General features: G+C 45.2%; 1 protein-coding gene across 3 annotated transcripts in view; it reads left to right on the forward strand.

The window, feature by feature from the left end:
- The window catches only part of LOC133157241 (collagen alpha-1(I) chain-like), a 337,276-nt gene that overhangs the window by 306,887 nt on the left and 4,485 nt on the right, over positions 1-25,904 (forward strand). For 2 of the 3 annotated variants that reach the window (XM_061283621.1, XM_061283623.1), the window contains exon 2: positions 25,837-25,892. In XM_061283621.1, coding sequence (XP_061139605.1) covers positions 25,853-25,892 — 40 coding nt within the window. In that variant the 5' untranslated portion in view covers positions 25,837-25,852. Of the gene's footprint in view, positions 1-23,551; positions 23,656-25,836; positions 25,893-25,904 lie in introns of those variants that run through there. The other variant, XM_061283622.1, reaches the window with a different exon arrangement.

Below are 25,904 nucleotides of genomic sequence, written 5' to 3' on the forward strand. Positions count from 1 at the left end.
TGAATGAATGAATGTGGATAACAGAAAATTACTTTATTGTATCGAAGCAAAGCTAAACTGATTTTTAAAAAAGTCAATCTATTTTGTATTTTCTATCGATCACGTTTACCAGGCTTCATGTAGGCCAGGGGTGGGCAAACTTTTTGACTCGCGGGCCGAACTGGGTTCTAAATTTGGACCGGAGGGCCGGACCAGGAGCAGATGGACGTAGGCGTTGTGTGAAGTCATATAAGCGACCTGTAAAGGTCATTGCATAAAAGATCTTGGCCTTTAGTAGGTAGTAAAGCATGGATATTCCAAACAATTTTTTTGAAAACAAATGCATTTATTAACAGCATTAAAAAAATAATAATTCACTAAAAAACTGCTATCAGTGATTCTCATAAAATACGACACTGTTATTATGAATAACAATCTCCATCACTTCAGTGCCTGCAGGTCAGATTAATGAAAGATGTTTATCTTATGAGATCACATCAAACGGCAAACATTCTGACCAAATATATCATCTTGAAGAATCGGTGAAAGCATACATCCAAATAAAGTAACCAAAACAGCAACACGGTGAGGGGTATCTGAAAATCAGAGCAGAGTTTTAACTCGCAAACACCTGGTAACAGAGGTGAGGAAACGGGAAACACCTCCTTACAGTAAGCCTTAAGAACTTTACAGGTTAAGATTAGTCGCAAATAGGTGGTGCATCAATGTCCTTGAGCATCCTGCATTGTTTGAAAATGAGAATGGTCGCTAGTTTCAATCCCTGCTATGTGTACGTACAAATCATATTCAAAATGCATTTTTTTACAATAAACTTGAGAGCCTCCCGTTCATTTTCAGTGGGAACAGTGTTGTTGGTCTCCCTTTTTTGCTAGTGCGTCATAGTCTGGAGTAAAATTTGTTGTGGCAATTCTTAGGCGAGATCCGAGGTGTTGGTCCGTTTACCTTGATCTGTGACGGGTTGATGTTGATGTGGCTGAACGTCACGTCGCGTACGTCGAGCCAAATTGGCCACTCTTTTTTAACATTCGGCACTCACTTCTTTTTTTCGGGCCACTCATTTTAATGGAAGGATTCCAGGGGAAGGTTTGTGGGTGGCTTTAGCGCAAAACTGCATCTGAAAGCTCAGCGCGCGAATTATAAGAATGCTGTCGTCAAAGCCCACGCTCTAAATTCGGGACTGATACGAATAGAGCGAGAGTGCGCCAAGTCCGTACTACTACGTACACGCACTTGTGAGTGTGCACCGAGCTTTCTGACACGGCTTCCGGTAGTAAATGCGCAGGCGAGCGCTTCGCCATCTACTGGGAAAACGCAGTCATTGCAGGCAAAACGACCAAAAAAAAAAAGTTTAATAATACAATTTGTTCAGGGTTGGCGGGCCGGATTAAACGGTCCCGTGGGCCGGATGTGGCCCGCGGGCCGTAGTTTGCCCACCCCTGATGTAGGCCAATCGTGACTGCCTAGCTAACAAGATTAGATCAATATGGCAAGTAGACATTTGAAACATTTAATGATGCTAGGTGGAGAACTCTAGTTATAGATTAGTTACCATGCATCACGTGTTACCATCTCAGTGGCCTAGTGGTAGAGTGTCCGACCTGAGACTGGAAGGTTGTGGATTCAGACCCCGGCCGGGTCATACCAAAGACTATAAAAATGGGACCCATTGCCTCCCTGCTTGGCACTCAGCATTATGGGTTGGAATTGGGGGGTTAGATCACCAACTGATTCCCGAGCGCGGCACCGCTGCTGCTCACTGCTCCCCTCTCCCCCAGGGGATGGATTAAAATCACACGGGGATGGGTTAAATGCAGAGGACAAATTTCACCACACCCAGGTGTGTGTGACGATCATTGAGACTTTAATCTTTAATCTTTAATCTTTAATCTCGTGTGAAAATCGCAATTGTATTTGTCTGAATAATTTGGACACAAATCTCTCCTGATTAGGTTTAAGGGGGCAATTATTTTTTTTCAGAGGGTGAGATAGGTTTGGATCTTTCTTGGTAAATAAAATTAATTTAGAAACTGCATTTGGTGTATCCTTAGGTTGTCTCAGTGTGATATAAACATTGATTGGATGAAATGAAACCTTTGTGTGTGATAAATATGCACATAACACAGAAATAAGGCAATGGGCAAATACTTTTTCACAACACAGTAATTTTGAGACGCCGTACTTGATTTTTAAAAAGGTCAATCCATTTTGTATATCTATCGATCACATTTACCAGGCTTCATGTAGGCCAATCATGACTGCCTAGCTCACAAGATTAGGTCAATGTGGCAAGTAGACATTTGAAAAATGATGATGCTCAGTGGAGAACTCAATTACAGATTAGTTGCCATTCAACAAATGTTGCTCGCCAAGACTCGCCCATTAAAAACATTTATACCTGTGTGAGAAATATCAATTAAACGCCTACACTAATAACCCTAATGACAACGTGACCTTTCCAATAGGCGTACAAACTACAAAGCAAGTTGCGTCTATCATTAGCAGCTATGAGTCAACAGAAAACATCAGAGCAGTACCGACAAGCGGAACAGCAAAGCGATTCTCCAAAAGCACATTTCTTTGGCCGTGGTGATTGTTTTGTACATCTTGATGTGTTCTCAATAAACACAGCATCCATATTGGATTTGCAGTGGATTAAAAAAGTCAAAACGGGTAAAGTGGATTGAAAAAATATGTGAAAATGACAAACATCACGTGTGAAAATCGCAATTGTATTTGGCTGAATACTTTGGACACAAATCTCTCCTGATAAGGTTTAAGAGGGCAATTACCGTATTTTCCGCCCTATTAGGCGCACCGGGGTATAAGGCGCACCTTCAATGAACGGCCCATTTTAAAACTTTGTCCATATATAAGGCGCACCGGCCTATAAGGCGCATAAAATAGAAGCTTTACTGCAACAAACTGAGGTTGACTAGGGTTGCGGTATGCACCCACTAGCCAATAACCAACGAGCCCTCTGTAAACAATTGCGTTTCTAAAACGATCTCCTATAAAATGATTGGAACTGACTAAAGTTCAATCTAACGCATTGGTACTACTTACCTATGTTTCCCTTCCATATCGATCCGTAGATTTACTCGAAACATGAACAGACCAGCCTATTTTGACATGAAATAGCCTCGCGCGTATAGCAGCTATCGTTATAGCATTAGCCATCCGCAAAAACCCATGACCGTCAGCTCGCAATCTCCCATGAGCCTCAGCAAAGTGTAAACAATCGCGTCTCTCAAACGAGCTCCTATAAAATGATCAGAACTGACTAAAGTTCGATCTAACGCATTGGTACTACTTACCTATGTTTCCCTTCCATATCAATCCGTAGATTTACTCGAAACATGAACAAAGCAGCCTATTTTGACATGAAATAGCCTCGCGCGTATAGCAGCTATCATTATAGCATTAGCCATCCGCAAAAACCCATGACCCTCAGCTCGCAATCTCCCATGAGCCTCAGCAAAGTGTAAACAATCGCGTCTCTCAAACGAGCTCCTATAAAATGATCAGAACTGACTAAAGTTCGATCTAACGCTTTGGTACTACTTACCTATGTTTCCCTTCCATATCGATCCGTAGATTTACTCGAAACATGAACAAAGCAGCCTATTTTGACATGAAATAGCCTCGCGCATATAGCAACTATCGTTATAGCATTAGCCATCCGCAATTTCCTATGAGCCTCAGCTCGCAATCTCCCATGAGGCTCAGCAAAGTGTAAACAATCGCGTTTCTCAAACGATCTCCTATAAAATGATCAGAACTGACTAAAGTTCGATCTAACGCATTGGTACTACTTACCTATGTTTCCTTTCCATATCGATCCGTAGATTTACTCGAAACATGAACAGAGCACCCTATTTTGACATGAAATAGCCTCGCGCGTATAGCAGCTATCGTTATAGCATTAGCCATCCGCAATTTCCTATGAACCTCAGCTCGCAATCTCCCATGAGCCTCAGCAAAGTGTAAACAATCGCGTTTCTCAAACGATCTCCTATAAAATGATCAGAACTGACTAAAGTTCGATCTAACGCATTGGTACTACTTACCTATGTTTCCCTTCCATATCGATCCGTAGATTTACTCGAAACATTAACGGAGCAGCCTATTTTGACATGAAATAGCCTCGTGCGTATAGCAGCTATCGTTATAGCATTAGCCACCCGCAATCTCCCATGAGCCTCAGCAAAGTGTAAACAAACGCGTTTCTCAAACGATCTCCTATAAAATGATCAGAACTGACTAAAGTTCGATCTAACACATTGGTACTACTTACCTATGTTTCCCTTCCATATCGATCCGTAGATTTACTCGAAACATTAACGGAGCAGCCTATTTTGAAATGAAATAGCCTCGCGGGTACAACAGCTATTCGGTGACGCCCCCTGACTACAGTTACCGTAATGCTGGGAAGCGATGCGACCTTGTAATTTACTAGTCGTACTAAAATGTACTAAAATATTTTGGCAGAGCACTGTGTACAACCAGTATGGATCAACAAATTCATCCCTTGATCCATATATAAGGTGCACCGGACTATAAGGCGCACTGTTGACTTTTGATAAAAATTTAGGTTTTTAGGTGCGCCTTATAGGGCGGAAAATACGGTACTTTTTTCTGAGGGTGAGATAGGTTTGGATGTTTCTTGGTAAATAAAATTAATTTAGAAACTGCATTTGATGTATCCTTGGGTTGTCTCAGTGTGATATTAACATTGATTGGATGAAGTGAAACCTTTGTGAGTGATAATTATGCACATAACACATAAGGTAAGGGGCAAATACTCTTTCACAGCACAGTAATTTTGAGACGCCCTACTTGAGCAGTCACTGATTGCACCTCAACTACTGACAAACGTGTGTGAGTCACAGATTAGGCCCCTCGAGGGTGAAGCCAGAGGACAGCCATATTGCCACTGTGACTGGCAACCTCAGTTTATTTATTTATTTATTTATTTATTTTCAGAAGACACTATTCTAAGTATACATTTCAAACTAGGTTCCAATTATGGAGTTATGAGAGCCTCTCCAACAACCAACATCACTGTTTGCAACGACCATTGAGAGTATATTACCCAGAGTTTGAGCTTTCAGATACAGTTTTATGCTAAAGCCACTCACAAACCTTCTAGTATTGAAATGAGTGGCCCGAGGAAAAGAAAGGTGGACACTGAGTGCTGAGTGTTAAAAAAGAGTGGACAATTTGGCTTGACCTACGTGGGTGAGCAGACGTTCAGCCACATGAACGTCAAAAAAGCCTGTCGCAGATCTAGGTTATTGGACCGACACCTCAGTTGTATCCTAAAAATTTCCACAACAAATTTTACTCCAGACTATGATGCACTAGCAAAAAAGGGAGACCAACAATGCTATTCCCACTGAAAATGAAGTGGAGTTTCTCTAGTTTGTTGTAAAAAAAAAAGCATTTTGAAAATAATTTGTACAAATAGCAAGGAGTGAAACTAGCGACCATTCTCATTTTCAAACAATGCAGGATGCTCAAGGACATTGATGCACCACCTGTTTGCGACTAATCTTAACCTGTAAACTTCTTAAGGCTTACTTTAAGGAAGTGTTTCCCATTTCCTCACCTCTGTTAGAAGGTGTTTGCGAGTTAAAACTCTGCTCTGATTTTCAGATACCCCTCACCGTGCCGGCCGGGTGGCTGTCCGGCGACAGCGGATGGGGCTCGGTCATGGCTTTTACGCACGCCCGGTCCTATTCTATGGAGCTCTCTTCCACTTCCGTGGCTAGAAGTCCACGCCGCCACACGCCTGGAAGATTGTTTTGTTAAATAAAGAGCCATTTGCCAAACCCACGTCTTTCCTTGAACTTTGTTAACGCTACAATATAGTTATATAGTAGATCTGTGGAATAACGACAAGTCTGACGTTGTTGACAAAGGACAAGGAATTTGATCGATGGATTTAATGATTTAGAGTGCACAGATGGTTTGATAATATTATTGCTTACATAATAGTTATCCATCCATCCATCCATTTTCTGTACCGCTTAGTCCCCACGGGGGTCGCGGGCTTGCTGGAGCCTATCCCAGCTGTCATCGGGCAGTAGGCGGGGGACACCGTGAACCGGTTGCCAGCCAATCGCAGGGCACACAGAGACGAACAACCATCCGCACACGCACTCACGCCCAAGGGCAATTTGGAGCGCTCAATTGTACTACCAAGCATGTTTTTGGGGATGTGGGAGGAAACCGGAGTGCCCGGAGAAAACCCACGCGGACACGGGAAGAACATGCAAACTCCACACAGGGAGGGCCGGAGGTGGAATCGAACCTGCACCCTCCTTACTGTGAGGCGGACGTGCGAGCTGGGGAGGAAATTGTGAGCGTACTCTACCCAAGGAAGCTGTTGGACCCACCCGCGCTGGTCCCCGGCGGCCATGCATCGGAGGGAACTGCCCAGTTCCTGGTTCAGGCGCTCCGCTTGACCATTGAACTGAGGGTGAAACCCCGAGGAGAGGCTGGCCGTAGCGCCGATGAGTCAGCAGAACTCCGCCCAGAAGGTGGAAGCGAATTGTGGACCTCGGTCTGACACGATGACCTATGGGAGACCGTGGTGACGAAACATCTCCCGCACCATGATGCAGACGGGAGCTTAGGATGAAGTGCGTCATCTTACTGAAACGGTCCACCACTGTGAGGACCACCGTGTTTCCCTCCGAGGGGGGGAGGCCCGTGACAAAGTCGATTGACAGGTGAGACCAGGGGCGCTGGGGGACCGGCAAGGGTTGAAGCAGCCCGGCCGGAGGACGAGTAGACGTCTTACAGCGGTTACAAATCGACCAGCTGGTGTCCACTTGCCAGGTGGGCCACCAGAAACGCTGTGCCACCACGTACCTCGTGCGTGCAGCTCCGGGATGACAGGCCAGGCGTGAGTCGTGCACCCATTGCAGGCCTTCAGGGACGAACAGGCGACCCTCCGGGCAGTTGCTGGGGCCAGGTTGATCGCGTGATGCAGTTTCCACTTGCCGTTCAATCTCCCATGAAAGAGCCATCACCCGAACCGAGCTCGGGAGGATAGTGGGAGGCGGACCCTGGCCCTCCAGCCCACCAGGAAACAAACGCGACAGGGCGTCCGCCTTCGCGTTACGTGAACCCGGTCTGTAGGAAAGAAAGAACTCAAACCGGTCAAAGAACAGAGCCCACCGTGCTTGTCTCGCGTTCAGCCTCTTGGCCGACCTCAGATACTTCAAGTTGCGGTGGTCGGTCCAGACAATGAACGGAGTGGTGGCGCCCTCCAGCTAATGCCGCCACTCCTCCAAGGCCAACTTGACGGCGAGGAGCTCCCGATTACCGATGTCATAGTTTTGTTCTGAGGCTGACAAGCGGTGAGAAAAAAAAGGCGCACGGGTGGAGACGATCGTCTTGGCGGCTACGTTGGGACAACACCGCCCCGACACCCACGTTCAAGGCGTCCACCTCGAGCACGAACTGTCTGTCGGGATCGGGGACTCGGAGGATGGGAGCGGATGTGAACCTCCTCTTAAAATCCTGAAATGCCTGTTCTGCCCGTTCCGTCCATTTGTACGGGGAGGCGGGGCTGGTAAGGGTGGTGAGGGGCGCGGCCACCGTGCTGTATCCACGGATAAAACGGCGATAAAGGTTTGCGAAACCCAAGAACTGTTGCAGCCGCCTGCGTGTTTCGGGAACAGGCCATGACGTGACCGCTTGCACCTTCCCAGGGTTCATTTCGATGGATCTCTCACGCACCACGTAGCCAAGGAATCTGACAGAGGAGGCGTGGAACTTGCACTTCTCTGCCTTCACGTAGAGCGAATTCTCCAGAACGCGGCGCAGCGCCGCCCGAACATGCTTGATATGCTCAGGGAGCGAGCGGGAGAAGACGAGGATGTCGTCCAAATAAACGAACACGAATTTGTCCAGCATGTCTCGTAGCACATCATTTATCAAGGACTGGAAAACCGCTGGGGCGTTGGTGAGCCCAAACGGAACCACCAAGTACTCGTAGTGTCCGCTCGGGATGTTGAAAGCCGTCTGCCACTCGTCTCCCTCCCGGATGCGGATCAGGTGGTAGGCGTTGCAAAGATCCAGCTTTGTGAAGATGGTGGCATGAAGGCTCTCGAAGGCGGAAGAAAGAAGAGGCAGAGGGTATCGGTTCTTTCCAGTTCTTCCCCGGTAGTCGACGCACAGGCGGAGCGTGCCCTCCTTCTTTTTCACGAAGAAAACCCCCGCTCCCGCAGGTGAAAAGGACGGCCGTATGGTACCGGCCGCCAGGGACTACCGGATGTATTCCTCCATAGCCCGGCGCTCAGGAGCGGACAGGGAGTAGACGCGTCCCTTGGGAGGGAAGGTGCCGGGCAACAGGTCGATGGCGCAATCGTAAGAACGATGTGGAGGAAGAGAAGTGGCCCTGGCTTTACTAAAAACCTCTTTGAGTTCGTGATACACTGCTGGTACAGTGGAGATGTTGGGACTGTACCTGGGCAGGGCTCTACCGAGTGGGCTGGTGGCCGCACTCAGGCACGTCCGATGGCAGCGTTCACTCCACTGCCGAACAACCCCCACCTCCCAGTCCAGCACCGGGTTGTGCTGCCGCAACCAAGGGTGCCCCAGAATGAGCTGCTGTCCTGGGAGGGAAAGAAGAAAAAACTGGATGGTCTCGTGGTGATTGCCGGAGAGCAGTAACTTAACTGGTTCCGTCACGAAAGCCACCTCGCCGATCAGACGCCCATCAATGGCACTTGCGGGAATGGACGGGCTCAGAGGCAGGAAGTCGATACCCCGCTGACGTGCCAGGGAAATGTCCATGATGTTCCTCTCCGCACCGGAATCCACCAGGGCTGCCACGTTCTGGTCGCCCGCCGCAAGCTGGACACATGCCTGTAGCGTGAGCGTGCTGGGACTGGGAGAGCCGGTGCTGGTCGAGCTCACGCGGATCCCCTGACGCCGTGTGAGCTCCGGCCTTTTAACGGGCACCCCGCCACCCGATGACCCCCCTCCCCACAGGAAAACCCAAAGCCCAGTGAGAGGCGTCGACGGTGCTCCTCTGAGGGAACCCGAGCCCCTCCCAGATCCATGGGCTCGGCGGGTGGTGTGGTTGGCGGGTCCGCGGAGGAAGGTGACCACGCGGGTTCCGCAGGGGCCTCCGCTCCCGATCGTGCCGCCGCGTCCGGATCCGCCGGTCTACTGGGGCCGCCAAGTCCATCGCGCCTTTCAGGGTTCACGGGCGATCGTAGGAAACTAGTTCGTCTTTCATGTACTCAGCGAGGCCGTTGAGGAATGTGCTAACAAGCGCCGGCGCGTTCCATCCGCTGCTGCCGACCAACGTCTGGAACTTAAGTGCGTACTCCGCGACCGATCGGCTACCTTGACGCAGCGTCGCCAGTTCCTCGGCGGCGTCTTCAGCGGCAGAGCCCAGGTCGAATAGGCAGAGCAATTCCTCCGCGAATGCATCGAACGAATAGCAAGCCGGGGCCATCCTTTCGTATTCGGCCAGACCCCACAGCCGGTGAGGTGGGTTAGGACGAACCCGACCTTGGCAGACTCCGACGCAAACGTGACGGGCTGGAGGCTGAACATTATACGGCAGTTAGTCACGAATGCCCTCACATGCTTGGGATCTCCGTTGAACTTCTCGATGTTGCCGAGGTGGGGCTCCGGGACGTCCACGAGCCTCCTGGCCTCGGTTGACGGGCGGTGCAGGGGTGCCGTGACAGCCGGGGACGCAGCCACCGACAAACTCTGGAGGGCTTGGGCTATCTCCTGCTGCTGTAGCTGTTGTTGTTGACCAACCTCGATCAGATTCCGGATGTCGGCGGACAGGCTGCTGATTGCGGTCTCGGCTCGCTCCAGTCGGCTCAGTGCCATCTCGTCGTTCGCTGGCTTCATAGCGTGGTCAGTCTGTACTGTAAGGGATCGGGCAGTACAGCCAAGTGCGTAGCGACAGAGACTTTATTGTGGGAGGGGGTACGATGGGAACAGCTGGCGCTGGAGCGGCGATCTGGCTGGGGGGAACAAGTAATTCTGCGGGATCTCCGAATTGTCAAGTGAGTCCGTTTCTCAGGGACAGATGAGCGAAGCAGCATCACGGGACAGACCGACACGCGAGTCTGTGCTGGCGGCGCTGATATAGCGCTGTCCATGAGCCCGTGACAGGTGGCGGCGATTCCACTGACAGGGGGGGCGTGGTCCTGTCACAGGTGGCGCCAGCACGTAACACTATCATCTCCACAGTCTTGAGCGGGTTCAGCTCCAGGTGGTTTTGGCTGCACCAGTGGACAAGTCGCTCCACCTCCTGTCTGTACGCAGTTTTGTCGGCGTCCCATCACCGATGTTTGTGAGTTAAAGCTCTGCTCTGGTTTTCAGGTATCTGTCACCGTGTTGCCGTTTTGATTTCTTTATTTCGATGTATTCTTTCACTGATTCTTCAAAATGATGTATTTGGTCAGAACGTTTGCCGTTTAATGTGATTTCGCCTCATTAGATAAACATCTTTCATAAATCTGACCTGCAGGCGCTGAAGTGATGGAAACTGTTATTCATAATAACAGTGTCTTATTTAATGAGAATCACTGATCGTAGTTTTTTGGTGAAATATATATTTTATAATGCTGTTAATAATTTCATTTGTTTTCAAAAAGCTTTTTTTATTATCCATGGTTTACTACCAAAGGCCAAAACCTTTTATGCAATGACCTTTACGTTTCGTTTATATTCACAAAAACACTACATCCATCTGCTCTGTTAGGGTTTACAGATTATCTTGATCGTATGATTATGTTAGAATGTAACCTGTAATAATTTACTTAGCTTGTCCTGTCTTAACAAAAGTAGTAGAACAAAGTGCTAAAATCTTTTGAACTGATTGATTAGCTGCAGAGGAAGTAATTAAAGTTGTTTTGTTTACAAAACGTTGTAAAAGACCCCCTGCTAAGCTTTGATCAGGAGGCCAGGGCCTTCAACCCCATCCTGTCCACTCTCACCCCCACTCTCATCCCCACTCTGTTTCTCTCAATAAAAATGCTCCTGCAAGAGGCCTGAGTCAGACCTGATTCGATCATTGCTGTACGCGCAGCGACGAATGGACTCTCCACCTGCAGGTGTCTCAAAGGACTTACTTGTCTCCCGTGTGGTTCTTGCAAAATAAGTTAGAGTGAGCACCACCCTAACATGCTGGTTCAGCCCCCCGGTCAAAATTTAGAACCCAATTCGGCCCGCAAGTCAAAAGGTTTGCCCACCCCTGGTATAGACAAAACAACCATCCACACGCTCATGTGCATTTCACACATTTGCCAGACTCATTGGTACAACTGCATGCCATAATTTCCGCCGTTGGGACAGAAAATAATGGAAAAATATTGCGGAGAAATGAATGTATTGAAGTCGGCCTGGCTAGAAGTTGCTAACATAAGCTGTTCAACGGTGGATTAACTTCTCCAGTTCCTGCTAACCATTTTTGGCACCAATGGAGTTAAAGTAGGTAATGTGGAATATTTTCTGAAAAAAAAAGAATCAAGTGAAACTTTTTATTTTCAATGGAGAACTTGTCTTTTATGAAAGAGCAAATGATACACAACTAGAGATGCACCGATCCGACTTTTTCAGTTCCGATACCGATACCAATGCCGTGATTTTGCGTATCGGTCGATACCCGATACCGATCCGATATTATGGTTGACTTAACAAGCTACATAACTCTACATGTGGAACAGAAAAGACCAAAGGCAATGGCATCAGGCAGACTACACAGTTCTTTGCTCTAAATTAGGGGTATCCAAACTAACGGTCCAGTTTTTATTGGCCCGCAGCAAATTCTGAAAACATAATTGAATATGGCCCGCACAAGAAGCTTGAGCTCAGCTTCTCAGTTTCCACACTAGATGGAGCCCGCCACACAAAGCGTTTAACGTCCCATTAACACCCCCCCGGAAGAGAAGCGAACACGCAGCGTTTGACATCCGATTAGCCTCCCCCCCCCCTATTCGGGAGAGAAGCGAACGCGCAGCCTTTGACGTCCCATTAGCAACCCGAAGAGAAGCGAACGCGCAGGGTTTGACGTCCCATTAGCAACCCGAAGAGAAGCGAACGCGCAGGGTTTGACGTCCGCTTAGCAACCCGGGGAAGAGAAGCGAACGTTCGCTCCATGTTTGCGTTTGTTTAGAAAACTCTCGTGGCATGCGGCACACGTGCTGCTGACGTATGACGTAGCCCGCGTCCCAATAGATTAAGGAAAGTATCGGCTCACGGATCGGCTGTATTTTCCGATACCCGATCCATCTATTTTGTTGATATCGGGGCCGATATCCGATCCAGATATCGGATCGGTGCATCTCTATACACAACCATTTGAAACAAACAATGGGAGGAAAACATCGAAAACTCGTGTGCTGGTATCGGCACCCTTTCCTGGAAATCAGGAAAACAAAGGAGCTGTCTGAAGACATCAGAAGTGCAATCATTTGCAAACACAACACTTTCAAAGTGCGGAAAGCCACCCCCAAATACCTTGGTATCCCTTTTTTAACTGTATTTGAGCATGTAATTTCTGATTTGCAAACTGATGATGTGAGACCAGTAAATGAATGAAAAGGTTATGGCATTTTTAATAAAGGCAGAATAGAATGTGGTGAGAATGTCCTTGTTGACCCCAAATGATTGGAATTTTCTTAGTAGATACTGTCTTTTATGGCATTTCTTGAGCATTTCTTCAGTTTTAGAGGAATATGTTAGAATAATTAGTTTTGCTGAAGCGCTGGTCGGCCTGGAACCGAAGGTCACATATCTTCGGTCAAGTCAACATATGTGCCTTATGAGCCTTGGGGGAGTCCTTATACTCCCTTCCTTGTCTTATCTGTGAAGAGGCCCTCACTAGTTAGAAACAGAACACCTTTGTTCTTTGTACTTTGTTAGTTCAAGAGAAGTCCTTTCTCTGTTAATTGTTTTTGTCCGAGACAGTTTTTTAGTTATCCCATATTTACTCAATGTTTGTTTAAGTAGACTTCATGCAAGTTATCTCACATCTACTTAACGTTTGTTAGAGTGTTTGCACGAGAGGTATCTGATTATTTACTTATTATTATTACTATTGTGTGAAATGTAGCAAGAAAGTCTAGAGCATTGTTTTACAGAGACACGGCATCCAGGTTTAGAGATTGCAGCCTGGAACGAGGCTGCCAACCATCTAAGAACAGACTCTGCATTCCTGGGGTCACGGATCGGCCAAGGCCATGCGGCCTCGCACCACACAACAGTATTAGCTAGCTGAAACAGCGTTGCTACAGACACACTCTCCCCTCCCTTTAGTGTAGCAATGCCTCTTGTAACCAGGGCAACCCAATATAAAAAGAGGAGATGACGGTAGGGCAGGTCAGAATTAGTGGAGGACTGTGAACTGGGCCCTCTACCTAATTCTCCTCGCGAGCAAAAGAATACTGGTTGTCTTCTCCTCTTTGTTTCCAGCGTGTAAATAAATGTCTGATGGTATTTAGACCTGACATTTTATTGGTCCTTCGAGCCGGATGCCAATACACCCGAGGATTCCAGCGGGCGGCAGCGGAGATCCAGATAGACCGCGCGCGGCAGGACCTCCCTAGGTGAGGTCCTAGAATCCTTTTCAAGGGCTGGCTGTCTGCTCGTCAGCTGGGATCCAGAGGTTGAAGGCGATCCGAAGTGCAGAGGTGAAGAGAACCAGAGGGTGAGTTTGTTTTTGTTTAAAAGTGTGGTGCGGCCGAGGGCTTGTCATGCCCTGTAAAACCCTAGGTGTGTAAGTAGGACAACGGAAGTCCACAGACCCGGCATAACTGAAAATCCGTGTAGGACAGCGATGTCCAAGTAAGTAGGTTGCGGAGCCACAGAAAAGCTGAAAATGAAAATTCCGTCTAAATAAAAGGACAGAGTCGTCCGACGGAGAAATCCGTTCAAAAGGGTTAGCGTAGTCCGCGGGAAGTTAAACCGAAAGTCACGCAAAACTGTGTGAATGAGAGTGTGAATGGGAATACATATCACTAGATATAGTATTCCATATTAAAGCAGTGGGGAACACATAACGTGGTTCTGTGGACGCAATAGGCAAGGTTTCTCCACCAGCCACCAGAACGCTGGTAGAAGTGAGAAGCACCACAGGATCTTTTCGTTATCCCACTGGGAACACCCGACTTTAGAAACCCCTATGGTTTTACAGTTGGGACCAAATTGATTAAAATGGGGAACTTGCAGACCAAAAATAAGATCCGAGATACACTTAAATGTAAGGATTGGAAAATAATTGAAAGGCAGGATCCTGACCGACTTAAAAATCTTGATAAATGGGTTAAGAAATATAAATTTGAGGGTCAACTTAAAACAACCAAATTGACCGAACTTAGAGGTGCCATAAAAGAAAAGACTAAAAGAAACCCCAAAAAGATGAAGGAGGAGGGGGATGAGGATGTAGTGTTTTGGTTGAAAGTAGCAGGAGAGAGAGAGAAAGGAAAAAAAAAAAAAAAAAAGAAAACTCAGAAAGCGCTGTATTGCAGGCAGGAAGATGATGAGACGGGGCCTAACAGTAGGCAGGCAAGAGAAAAACAAAATTTACAGAGTTAGAGAAGAAGGGAGAGGTCTAGAGAAAGTAGAGAAGCACGTAGAGAAAACACATGCTACAAATTCAAAACTAAAGATCATAGCGGGAGGAATACATAAATCACGCCCTCCATGCAGAAAGAGTAGTAATAGACAAACGAAAACGAAAACAAATGAAAGCTTCAAAAAACACTTTTTTTGGTAGACCAGGATGGTGACACTTTTTACCAAAATGCAGGCAGAGGACAGAAAGGCCAGAGAGGGCGAGCAATACCCAACAGAGAAGGCTTTAGAGGCCGAGGAAGAGGAGTTGTGCAACCTCCAATAGAATGCTGGAGTTGCGGAGAAAACGGTCACATGACACGTGACTGCACAAATTAACAAAGACAGTTATGACTAGGCCAAAGTCAAATCAAATCAGGTTTGCATGTAATGAAGTGGGAACCTAGCTGGCAAAATTAAAGAGAAATTAGCTTAAATATACAGGAGATATTTGTGTTAAAAGGATAAAGTAATATAAAGTAACACTGAAGTTAAAATTTGCAAAATAAATGGAAAGGAATTACAAATAGCTTCTAAAAGTAAAATAGAGAATAAATCTGACAAGTAATACGAGCAAAAAGGTGTTCTTAGTGCGTTCTATGTGTTCTTATATGTTGTGCGTCATCCTTTTGTGCTGGTGTGTGTGTGCGTGTGCGCGCAGAGGATCCTCATGAATGAGTGTGTGTATAGTGTGAGTGAGATGTGTGTCCTATGGAAGAAATCAGTAATGGAATGTTCTGGAGGCTGTTGAGCAATAATAGGGAAATTGAGAAGTGGAAAATGGTGTGTTTAAGGTGGTTGGAGAAACTAAGATGAGCAGTGTGTGGCAGTAGAGAAAATAAGACGTGCGTGGCAGACAGTGACTAGGATGGTGGCTTGATAGGACGAGAATAAGATACAGCAAATGTTGTGTAGAAGACTGAAAGATGTTGAAGGTGAACATGATGGGGGAGGGCAACAGCAAAGTTGGCCTGCCCTTTGAGAAGGTGAAACTGATAAGCGTGCCTGCGCTCGCGCGTTGTCGCGGGGCGGGGCTGTCCGCGTGGGCCTTTGCTATGCTCGTGTGGGCGGTGGGCATCATGGTTGTTGCAGGAAATGGCCAGCCTGCGACCAATCAACATTGATGCTACGCCCCCCCCTCGCACGAGGGGTGCTATGGCTGCGGGCGGGGCAGGGACAGTGTGATTTTCTCAGAGAGGGATGCTTAAGGAAGATGTGACAATATTTGCATGAAGGATAAAAGGCACTGATGAGAAAACAAAAGTATAACCAAAACGTCAAGATAGAGGATGACGTTTGCGCAGCGTTGTTTGTTTGTTTGTATTGTTTGTGAGCTGTGTCTCTGCTGTAAGTTTTTGTGTTGTCTGTGTGCTGTCAGTGTTATGTGTTAAAATTGGCTAATGTAGGTGCACAAAAGAATTTGCTAGATTGTAGTCTATATGATTTGCACCGCAAAACAAAAGCAATTTTGTGAAAATAAGAAGAAAAGAAAGGCAAGCAATTTTTTGTGGGCAGGAACTGGTCCACACTGCATTAATGCCTAGCCCTGATGAAACAAAATTTGAGAGATGGAAAGAACTTGCTTTCTGGAATTGGATGAAGCAAAATTATTAAATAACAACATTTCAAAGCTAAATTTAGAAGAAATAGTCGATTGGTTGTGTCAAGACTACACAAGTTTTTACATTTGAGGATAAGAGAGTGATTGAGTTAGTTAAAGTTAAGAAACAACAAGAATTGTCTATTATATTAATTTACTGGCGGTTATTTTGTTAATTTTTATCTTTATCTTGATTGGTTTGACACCTGGAGGGAGGAAAGATTAGGATGTGGAACACGGGTTGAGACAACCAGTTACACACGCAAAACATGTGTGCACTGGGACACTGAGAAGCATTTTGAAAGGTGTGTCAAAATTAAATGAAGATGAAATCATATGTAGTAATACAACGCTTTACTACATATGGATTCTCTAAATCGTTTGAGTAAATTGAGTAAAATAAAACATACTTTTTGATTTTTGTTCAAATTACTAAGATTCTTGTGATAAACGATGAGAAACTGATTGAAAAGAAACTACAAGAAACTACAACTAAGCTAGTTGTGGAAGCAGTCCAATTGCCACAAAGAGTAGCTATATGCACGTGTGCAGGGCACACACACAAGAAGCTGATTAAATTCAAGAGGTAACGAGCTTCCAGACGGAACCGCATAGCTGTGGTGCAAGAGATGCTTCAAATTTTATACACACAAGAAGCAGATTAAACTCCTGAAACGTTTTTAAAGATGTGCAGCGACAAAGTCCATAGACTGAAATTCAATCATGGACAAAAAGAGGGGCAAGAGTAGAGAATGGCATCTATAAATGACCAGAAGACAGACCTATCCTACCAAAGAACCTATACCAATTGCAGCAATATTGAGCCATACGTAGTGCGTGTCACATGGCTCAAGAGGAGGGATAGTGGGGCAGGTCAGTCGTCAGCTTTATACAACATACGGATTTGATTCATATTCAAAACCTTTTCAAAACAAATTTTTTTGTAGAGCTTGTTTAACATGCAATCCACAGGGTTATACTGCCTGGTCATAAAAGATGCATTCTCAAAATGGTTTGAATTGGTTTCAACAAAAACACTGAATGCCTTAACAGTGGCAAACACGTTATGCAAAGAAATAATACAGAGATATGGGATTTCGGAGATAAATTCTCATGATAATGGGGGCACTTTGTAAATCAAGTAATGAGGAGAAGAAGCACAATGTTCAATAAAGATTTAAAAATCATTGTGCACACCATCGCCGAAGTGCATGGAAGAAACTGGAAGATAATGGACAAAATGTTTAGACCTGGTCAAACTGTACATAAATATTACAAGTATTGTGGGTTTAACCCCGTATGAAAAATTGTTTGGGCGACAATATAGATTACAATGTTTTAAAACCAAGTGGGAAACTAAGGATGATTCAAATTTGGCATTTACATTCTATATTTATAATTAATATTTTAAAGGCAAAAAGAACAAAGCACGTTCTCATTAAGAGCATTGAAAATGAAACACTGGTGTTCTTCCAAAGGGGAAGGGCCACATTGAATATTGATAATTACGTCAACTGCCATTAAAATAGCAGAAAGGTCAGTTGAGGTGGTCCTTGCAAATTACAAAAGGGTAATTTCTTTTGAGGTAACGTTCAATCGGAAATAGTGACCCAAAGGGAGCCTTACCTCTTAGAGAAATGCCGGGAACAAGAAAATGGAACAATGACGCTATTGCATGTAAGGTGGCCATCTTTGTTGCCACTTTGTTAACTTCAGCAATATGGTATTTGTGGGAACTAAGTCATGATGAGTAGGGGAGAGATGAGTGAACAACTTATATTGATCACTCCTAAAAAATTATGCTGCATTGTAGCGATTTAAAAGATCAATTTGACCTTTGCAGGATGATCTGCTGTGTCGGATCTGGACTGCCATGAAAGTATGATGTTTATATGTGTACTTTGTTAACAATCGCTGTAGATGTTAATGAATGGGATGAATATATCTAAAGCGAATGTGGATAATTTGTTTCAGGTAACTAGTATAAGAGTAAACTGCTAAACGAAACAATTGATTGCTAATGGCAAAACAAGCTGTAAAGACAATTGAATATGTCATATGTATGGGTTTGCGACCATTGCTTTATGTTGTACCGTCACCATTGATCAAAGACTGTGTGAAATCTATCTATTGGATTGTGAAATGTGTGACAGAACATTCTATTGAGCATCCATTAAGAAAAAAAAAAAAGAAGAAGCCATTGCTTTCAGAGAATGTAGTCAAGTGAAATTGTATATGCATCAACATGCAGATATCAGGAAAGAAAGCTAGTAAAAACCAAAATATTTTTAAATTTGAGAGGCGACGATGATCTGACCGAAATTGATGCAATTGGAGTCCCTAGAGGAGTCCCTGATTAATAAGAATTAATTGACCAAATTGCAGCGCGACGGGAGTCCTCCATTTGCTGTTGGTAAGCGGTGAACAAGAACGTAGACAGAATAAACTACATCCACTACAATGTGAAGAAATTGGGCAATTGGACACAAGCGGGGCTTGAGGCAGTGCATGAACAGCTAGCCACAACCTCCCTAATGACATTCCAGAACCGTATTGCTCTTGATATGTTGTTGTCTGAGAAAGGAGGGGTCTGCGCAATGTTTGGAGAACAATGCTGCACCTTCATCCCCAACAACACCGCCCCTGATGGGGGCCTGACGAGGGCGATTGCAGGCCTGCAATCCCTCAATGCAAGGATGAAAGAGCACTCTGGTGTGGACACATCAGTCTGGGACAAATGGATGGATGTTTTTGGGAAGTATAAAGCCCTTGTGTCCTAAATTTTGATATCAGTTGCAGTATTTGCTGCTATACTCACCTTGTGTGGATGTTGTTGTGTTGCCTGCGTGCTCTGTTTAACCGTCTCATCACTACAGCAATATCGCCCATGGAGGACAAGATGGCTCGGATGTACCAAATGTCTGAGCAACATGATGATGATGATAATAATGATGTTGATGACGGGATTCGTGCACTGACGTTAGAAGACTTTTTCCCCGATCCATGTGATTCTGAATGATGACGACGCGACGTTTATCCTTTGAGTGTAAACATATTTGTTTTCATAAATGTGATCCGACAACTGAAAATCGAGAGAAGTGGTTGTTTACGGTGATGTGAGGATTTGAGCAAATATGTGATAAACAGGAGGGAAATGTTAGAATAATTAGTTTTGCTGAACCGCTGGTCGGCCTGGAACCGAAGGTCACATATCTTCGGTCAAGTCAACATATGTGCTTTATGAGCCTTGGGGGAGTCCTTATACTCCCTTCCTTGTCTTATCTGTGAAGAGGCCCTCACTAGTTAGAAACAGAACACCTTTGTTCTTTGTACTTTGTTAGTTCAAGAGAAGTCCTTTCTCTGTTAATTGTTTTTGTCCGAGACAGTTTTTTAGTTATCCCATATTTACTCAATGTTTGTTTAAGTAGACTTCATGCAAGTTATCTCACATCTACTTAACGTTCGTTAGAGTGTTTGCACGAGAGGTATCTGATTATTTACTTATTATTATTACTATTGTGTGAAATGTAGCAAGAAAGTCTAGAGCATTGTTTTACAGAGACACGGCATCCAGGTTTAGAGATTGCAGCCTGGAACGAGGCTGCCAACCATCTAAGAACAGACTCTGCATTCCTGGGGTCACGGATCGGCCAAGGCCATGCGGCCTCGCACCACAGCGTTGCTACAGACACACTCTCCCCTCCCTTTAGTGTAGCAACGCCTCTTGTAACCAGGGCAACCCAATATAAAAAGAGGAGATGACGGTAGGGCAGGTCAGAATTAGTGGAGGACTGTGAACTGGGCCCTCTACCTAATTCTCCTCGCGAGCAAAAGAATACTGGTTGTCTTCTCCTCTTTGTTTCCAGCGTGTAAATAAATGTCTGATGGTATTTAGACCTGACAGAATACTTGAACAGCTTGCCACAGTCAGCCACCATGTATATGTTGATTTTAGAGATGCACCGATCCGATATCTGGATCGGATATCGGCCCCGATATCAACAAAATAGATGGATCGGGTATCGGAAAATGCAGCCGATCTGTGAGCCGATACTTTCCTTAATCTATTGGGACGCGGGCTACGTCATACGTCAGCAGCACGTGTGCCGCATGCCACGAGAGTTTTCTAAACAAACGCAAACATGGAGCGAACGTTCGCTTCTCTTCCCCGGGTTGCTAAGCGGACGTCAAACCATGCCCGTTCGGTTCTCTTCGGGTTGCTAATGGGACGTCAAAGGCTGCGCGTTCGCTTCTCTCCCGAATGGGGGGGGGGGGGGGGGGGGAGTCTAATCGGATGTGAAACGCTGCGTGTTCGCTTCTCTTCCGGGTGGGTGTTAATGGGATGTCAAACGCTTTGTGTGGCGGGCTCCATCTAGTGTGGAAACTGAGAAGCTGAGCTCAAGCTTCTTGTGCGGGCCATATTCAATTATGTTTTCAGAATTTGCTGCGGGCCAATAAAAACTGGACCGTTAGTTTGGACACCCCTAATTTAGAGCAAAGAACTGTGTAGTCTGCCTGATGCCATTGCCTTTGGTCTTTTCTGTTCCACATGTAGAGTTATGTAGCTTGTTAAGTTTGAACTGGACTGCCCCTACACCTGTCTATGGACCCCGTGGAGGCTATTTTGTGTGTTTTGGGGTGTTCTCTTGTATTGAGGGGTGCTGGTTGGCCGCTGTTACTTTTTTTCCTTTGTCTTTTAGCTTTGTTTTGCTTTGATGGCTTTTATCTTGAGCACTTTCTGCCTTTCTTTGTGGCACCGTTGTGTGGCAGCCTTATGAGAGCCTATTGAGTTGCGCTCATGCCATCTGTGTGTCTTTTGTATACCCACTCTGTGGTATGAATACGGCTGGGGCCTGAATTTCCCCACCCCTGGGGATCAATAAATATACAATCAATCAATCAACAAGTCAACCATAATATCGGATCGGTATCGGGTATCGACCGATATGCAAAGCCACGGCATCGGTATCGGTATCGGAACTGAAAAAGTCGGATCGGTGCATCTCTAGTTGATTTGATTAATATACTGTTTTGTTATTGATTATGTTCCATCCATATGTTCCATCCCGAAACCTTGGTTCACAAAATGCTGATCTTTTATTGACTCCAAGAGCCAAAAAGAGCAGGTTCAGGAGCAATCTCTGTTTGGGCTTCAGAGCTCTGGAATGCCCTGTTACATTTTCCTAGTTCTTTATCATTAATGCGTGTCACGGTGGGGCACCGGGTGGCACGTCCGCCTCACAGTTCAGAGATTGTGGGATCGATTTCACTTCTGGCCCGGTTTGCATGTTTTCCCAATTCCTGCGTGGATTTCCCCCGGGGACTACGGTTTCCCCCCACATCCCGAAACATGCTTGGTAGGCTGATTGGGCACTCCAAATAGCCCATAGGGGTGAGTGAGTGTGCGGATGGATGTTTGTCTTTGTGTGCCATCCAATTGGCTGGACCCCGGTTCAACCCCGCCTACTGCCCGATGACGGCCGGGATAGGCTCCAGCACGCCCGCGACCCCCGTGGGGACAGAAAATGGATGGATAGATGGACGGATGGACGGATGGATTATTCCTATGGTATGGAAAGTGTTTGGACTTCTGTCTGGATTGTGAAACCTTTGTGGCAGAGCCAGGCTCAGCTCTCCACCCATCAGGCCACCGTTTATGGATTGAGAATTACAACGTAGCTTTCGCGCCCGTTATTCTATTGCGTGTGGCAGGCGGCTCTGTAGCTACACACTTCTTGGTAGCTCGCATATTTGACAATTCACAGATAGAATTGAATATTTACAAATGATGAATACACACACTACCCGGGACCTGAGGTATACTATAGGCAGAAGGATGCTGTGGATGGAGTCAACAGGCAAGAGAAGAAGAGGGAGGCCAAAGAGGAAGTCTATGGATGTGGTGCACATGCAGAGGTGGTTGGTGTGACAGAGGAAGATACAGAAGACAGAGTCAGATGGAAACGATTGATCTGTTGCGGTGAACCCTAACGGGAACAGCCGAAAGACAATAACTGCACACACAACAATAAAAAACATAGTATGTGAAAATCCTGAAAATATATGTGTATCCAAAAACAATGCGAAAATACGAATATATTTGTGTATCCAAAAAACACGTGTGAAAATCACAAATGTATTTGTCAGAATAATTCTGAAACAAATCTCTCCCGATAAAGTTTAGGGGGCAATTACTTTTTTCACAGCGGGTCAGATGGGTTTGTATCTTTTTCCCCTCTTTTTGCTTATGGGTACATATTCTTACCAAACCCCACTGTCCTTTCTGTACCAAGTGTGCAATTTCATCCTGATTAGTCATTGCTGTTTACTAGGTGTGTAAATCGCGGGTTTTGTCACGATACGATATCATATCGAAACAAAGAACTACGATACGATATTTGCCAATATCTTAAAGCCTGCTGCGATTCATTCACGATATATCGCGATATAGTGCTCTACGATCGATAATTTCTTTTTTAAATAAAAAAATATAGAACAATATCCTGATTTATAACAATTCATATGCAAAATCAACAAGGTACTGCAAACTCTTTATTTAGGAAATTACAAGAGTATTGTAGTATACAAAGTGCTTATTTTAACACTGAACTTTGATGTCGTGTTTTTTCTTTAAATGTGCGGCGAGATTTGTGGTCCCTACATATTTGATCACCGCATGGCAGGATTTACAAACTGCACGTGTCTTGTCCTTGAGCCATCTTTTCTTTGGAATCCAAAGTGCTTCCAAACGAATGACTTGAAGCCTAAAGGGGAGCAAATTTCCTCGTCTTTTTGGACACTAGCGATAGCACCAGCCCAGGAGTGGTACTAGTTGTCGACTCCCCTTTCACGTGCCTGCTCTGCTCACAACACAACAACGCCGCGCGCACTGCTCCCGGAAAGAGGAAGCGAGCAACAACGAACTGGATTTCAAAATAAAGTTGCGTCTAATGTCCGAGGTCAAACACGGCGATATAAATCGATGTTTACGTTTAGCATCGATGCCAATAAACCGTAGAGCATTATATCGATTAATCGATGTGTATCGATGAATCGTTACACCCCTACTGTTTACCAAGCGAATAAAAAAAGGAAGTATGTACCCAGCATACAGGTTGTTTGAAAACAAGAGAACTCCAAGTACAACCACAAAAGGCTGCAGCGTCGGTGACCTTTTGTCCGCCCTATTCACTTCAAAGTGACTTAATTAACTTTAATGTGGCAGAAGAAAAAAATGCCAATTGGCAGGATTGCACTAATGGAAACTAATTAATTAATGCAATTTTGTTAAAATGAATGAAGAAGCAATTAAATGCCTGACCTTAAAGGCTACACCTTAAAGGCGGCTGGCAAGTGATTTAAAACCTCTGCTAAAGGCCTTGAGGCAATAGAATATTCACGGGAGTAGGACCAATATCAACGCAAGAGCGAAAAGGGTCTCCAAGAGCCTAAGCGTGGTGAGTACTTTCTCTCTTTAAGGCTATGTTCACACCGCAGGTCTTAAAGCTTAATTCGGATATTATGGTGAAATACGATTTGTGTGCGTGTGTGTGTGTCTGTGTGTGTGCGTGTGTGCGTACGTGCGTGTGTCACTTGATGGTATGCACAATAATTTAGAATGTTGAACACACACACACGTTAAAAAACATGGAAAAACAATGACACACCCAATACAACATCAATGTTAAAAAATGGTACACCTCACACAAAGTTGAATAAAATAACACTCGGTTGACTACATTTTACTTTAAGCTAGTTCGTGCAATCAGACTCTCTAATATGGACAAAAACCTAATTAAAACCTGTTTTGAAAGAGCTGCCTGCATTAAACAGCATTATGTCCTCTTTTTGTGTAGGCCTACTATGAGACTACCTAAATGAAACAATAAAAATGGCACAAGTAATGGCCAACATAACTGACAGCAGTTGCACTGGAGGTTCAGTTTTGAAAGAGCAGAGCATCTCTTGTCACCAAGGGTAGCGTAACAACAAATACTTAATTGAAGTTGATAATATATGTTTTGGTGAGACAAAAAGTCTTTAACAAGCACAAAAAAATGCAAAAAGGGAACAAATAGGGCTGGTATCAGGGCGCCGTTAGCATCTCCCAATGCGTGTGCCAGGGGCTTAGTGTGACTGTGGACTTTGAAGAGCATGGTTGGTGCTAGTGTGATGGTCATGTTCGTAGCATTTGAAGCAATGAGAGTATAATAAATGAGCAATTAGCAATTGCAAACATTTTAAGTACCTCCAAAAAAGTAGTTTCTGTTGCTATGAGGATTCCAACAGCAACGACATGAAGATTGGCAGAGAGTTAGAAGGCCTATTGCCAGGGACAGTCTAGGTCAGTGGTCCCTAACGTTTTTTGCGCCACGGACCGGTTATGTGTCAGAAATATTTTCGCAGACCGGCATTTATATAAATAAATAATACATGTATGTAAATAAATTATACATTTTTAATAAATATATAAATACGATGAAATAAAATGATACGACATAAAAACAAGTAAAAACGACATAAAAATAAAACTCACCATTACGTTGAATTAGTGGGAGCACTAAGGTTGTTTCTCACAAACAAGCCGGTCCCATGTAGGCGTAATCCGGAGACAATGACACCCGAAGTGGTTAAGGTTTGTCTTTTAATACAGGATGCTTGGTCTCCATGTGCCGAAGCAGTTTTTAAGGCTTCACTACCTCGCCAGCTAGCCTGTCGCCACATATTATGCAGAGTGGGCTTGGTGCGTCAGAGTCATCTGTTGGCGATAAATCCATATGTTAAATAGGACTCCAGAAATTTTCTTTTAAATGCAGTTTTCCTTTTCTTAGAAGTCGTAATCTCTTCTTCTTCCGTCTCCTCATTGGGCTTTTTTCCCTTTCCGAAGAAGCTTTCCAAACATCTCTGTTTCTTGCTCATATTTACTTGCTTCGCGGGCTCGACTGAGGTGACATGTCACATGACCGAGACGAGCGTCTTGACCTGAACCGACGGATGTAATTGGGAAAGGATCGCCCTTTTTTTATTATAATTTTCAAAATGAATTCTTACTCATTTTTGCTAGCTTTGCGGGCTCGACTGGGGAAACATGTCACAAGCGTCTTGACCTGAATTAATTTATTGTCGATAAACAATATATATAATTTTTTTGTGCGGCTTGGCGACCCGGTACCAAGTGACCCACGGACGGATACCGGTCCGCGGACTGGGGGTTGGGGACCCCTGGTCTAGGTAACCTGTGGCAAGTGATGGAAACTGAGCCCTGACAAACTCACACTGTCAAAGCAGACATTTCTCTCATGATGCCTCCCTGATAGACTTCCTCTAGATCAGGGGTGGCCAACCAGTCAGAGACTAAGTGACTGTGTTACCGCAAAGGGCCACATCATACACATGAGCACACATCAACTATCACCCCCAACTGAGGTTTGACTGTATAATATATATTGAACTCAAGTGTAGCGAACACGCCCCTCCCCCCCTCCCCCACACACACACACAAATGTTGATATGAATGTAAAGGAGCCGCATGAAACCAGGCAACCCGCAGCCAGGCAGCAGTGGTGGCCAACCGAGCCGCGGGTTGGCCACCACTGCTCTAGACATATGTTCACTGTTCCTTTTCACTTGTCTTTCAGGACATCATAAGCCATAATGATCATTCTCAAGGTGTTCATTGTTGCCCTCCTGTTTGGTAAGTCACCTC

This window comes from Syngnathus typhle, linkage group LG7 (genome assembly GCF_033458585.1).
Source record: "Syngnathus typhle isolate RoL2023-S1 ecotype Sweden linkage group LG7, RoL_Styp_1.0, whole genome shotgun sequence".
In the NCBI taxonomy this organism is placed as follows: Eukaryota; Metazoa; Chordata; class Actinopteri; order Syngnathiformes; family Syngnathidae; genus Syngnathus; species Syngnathus typhle.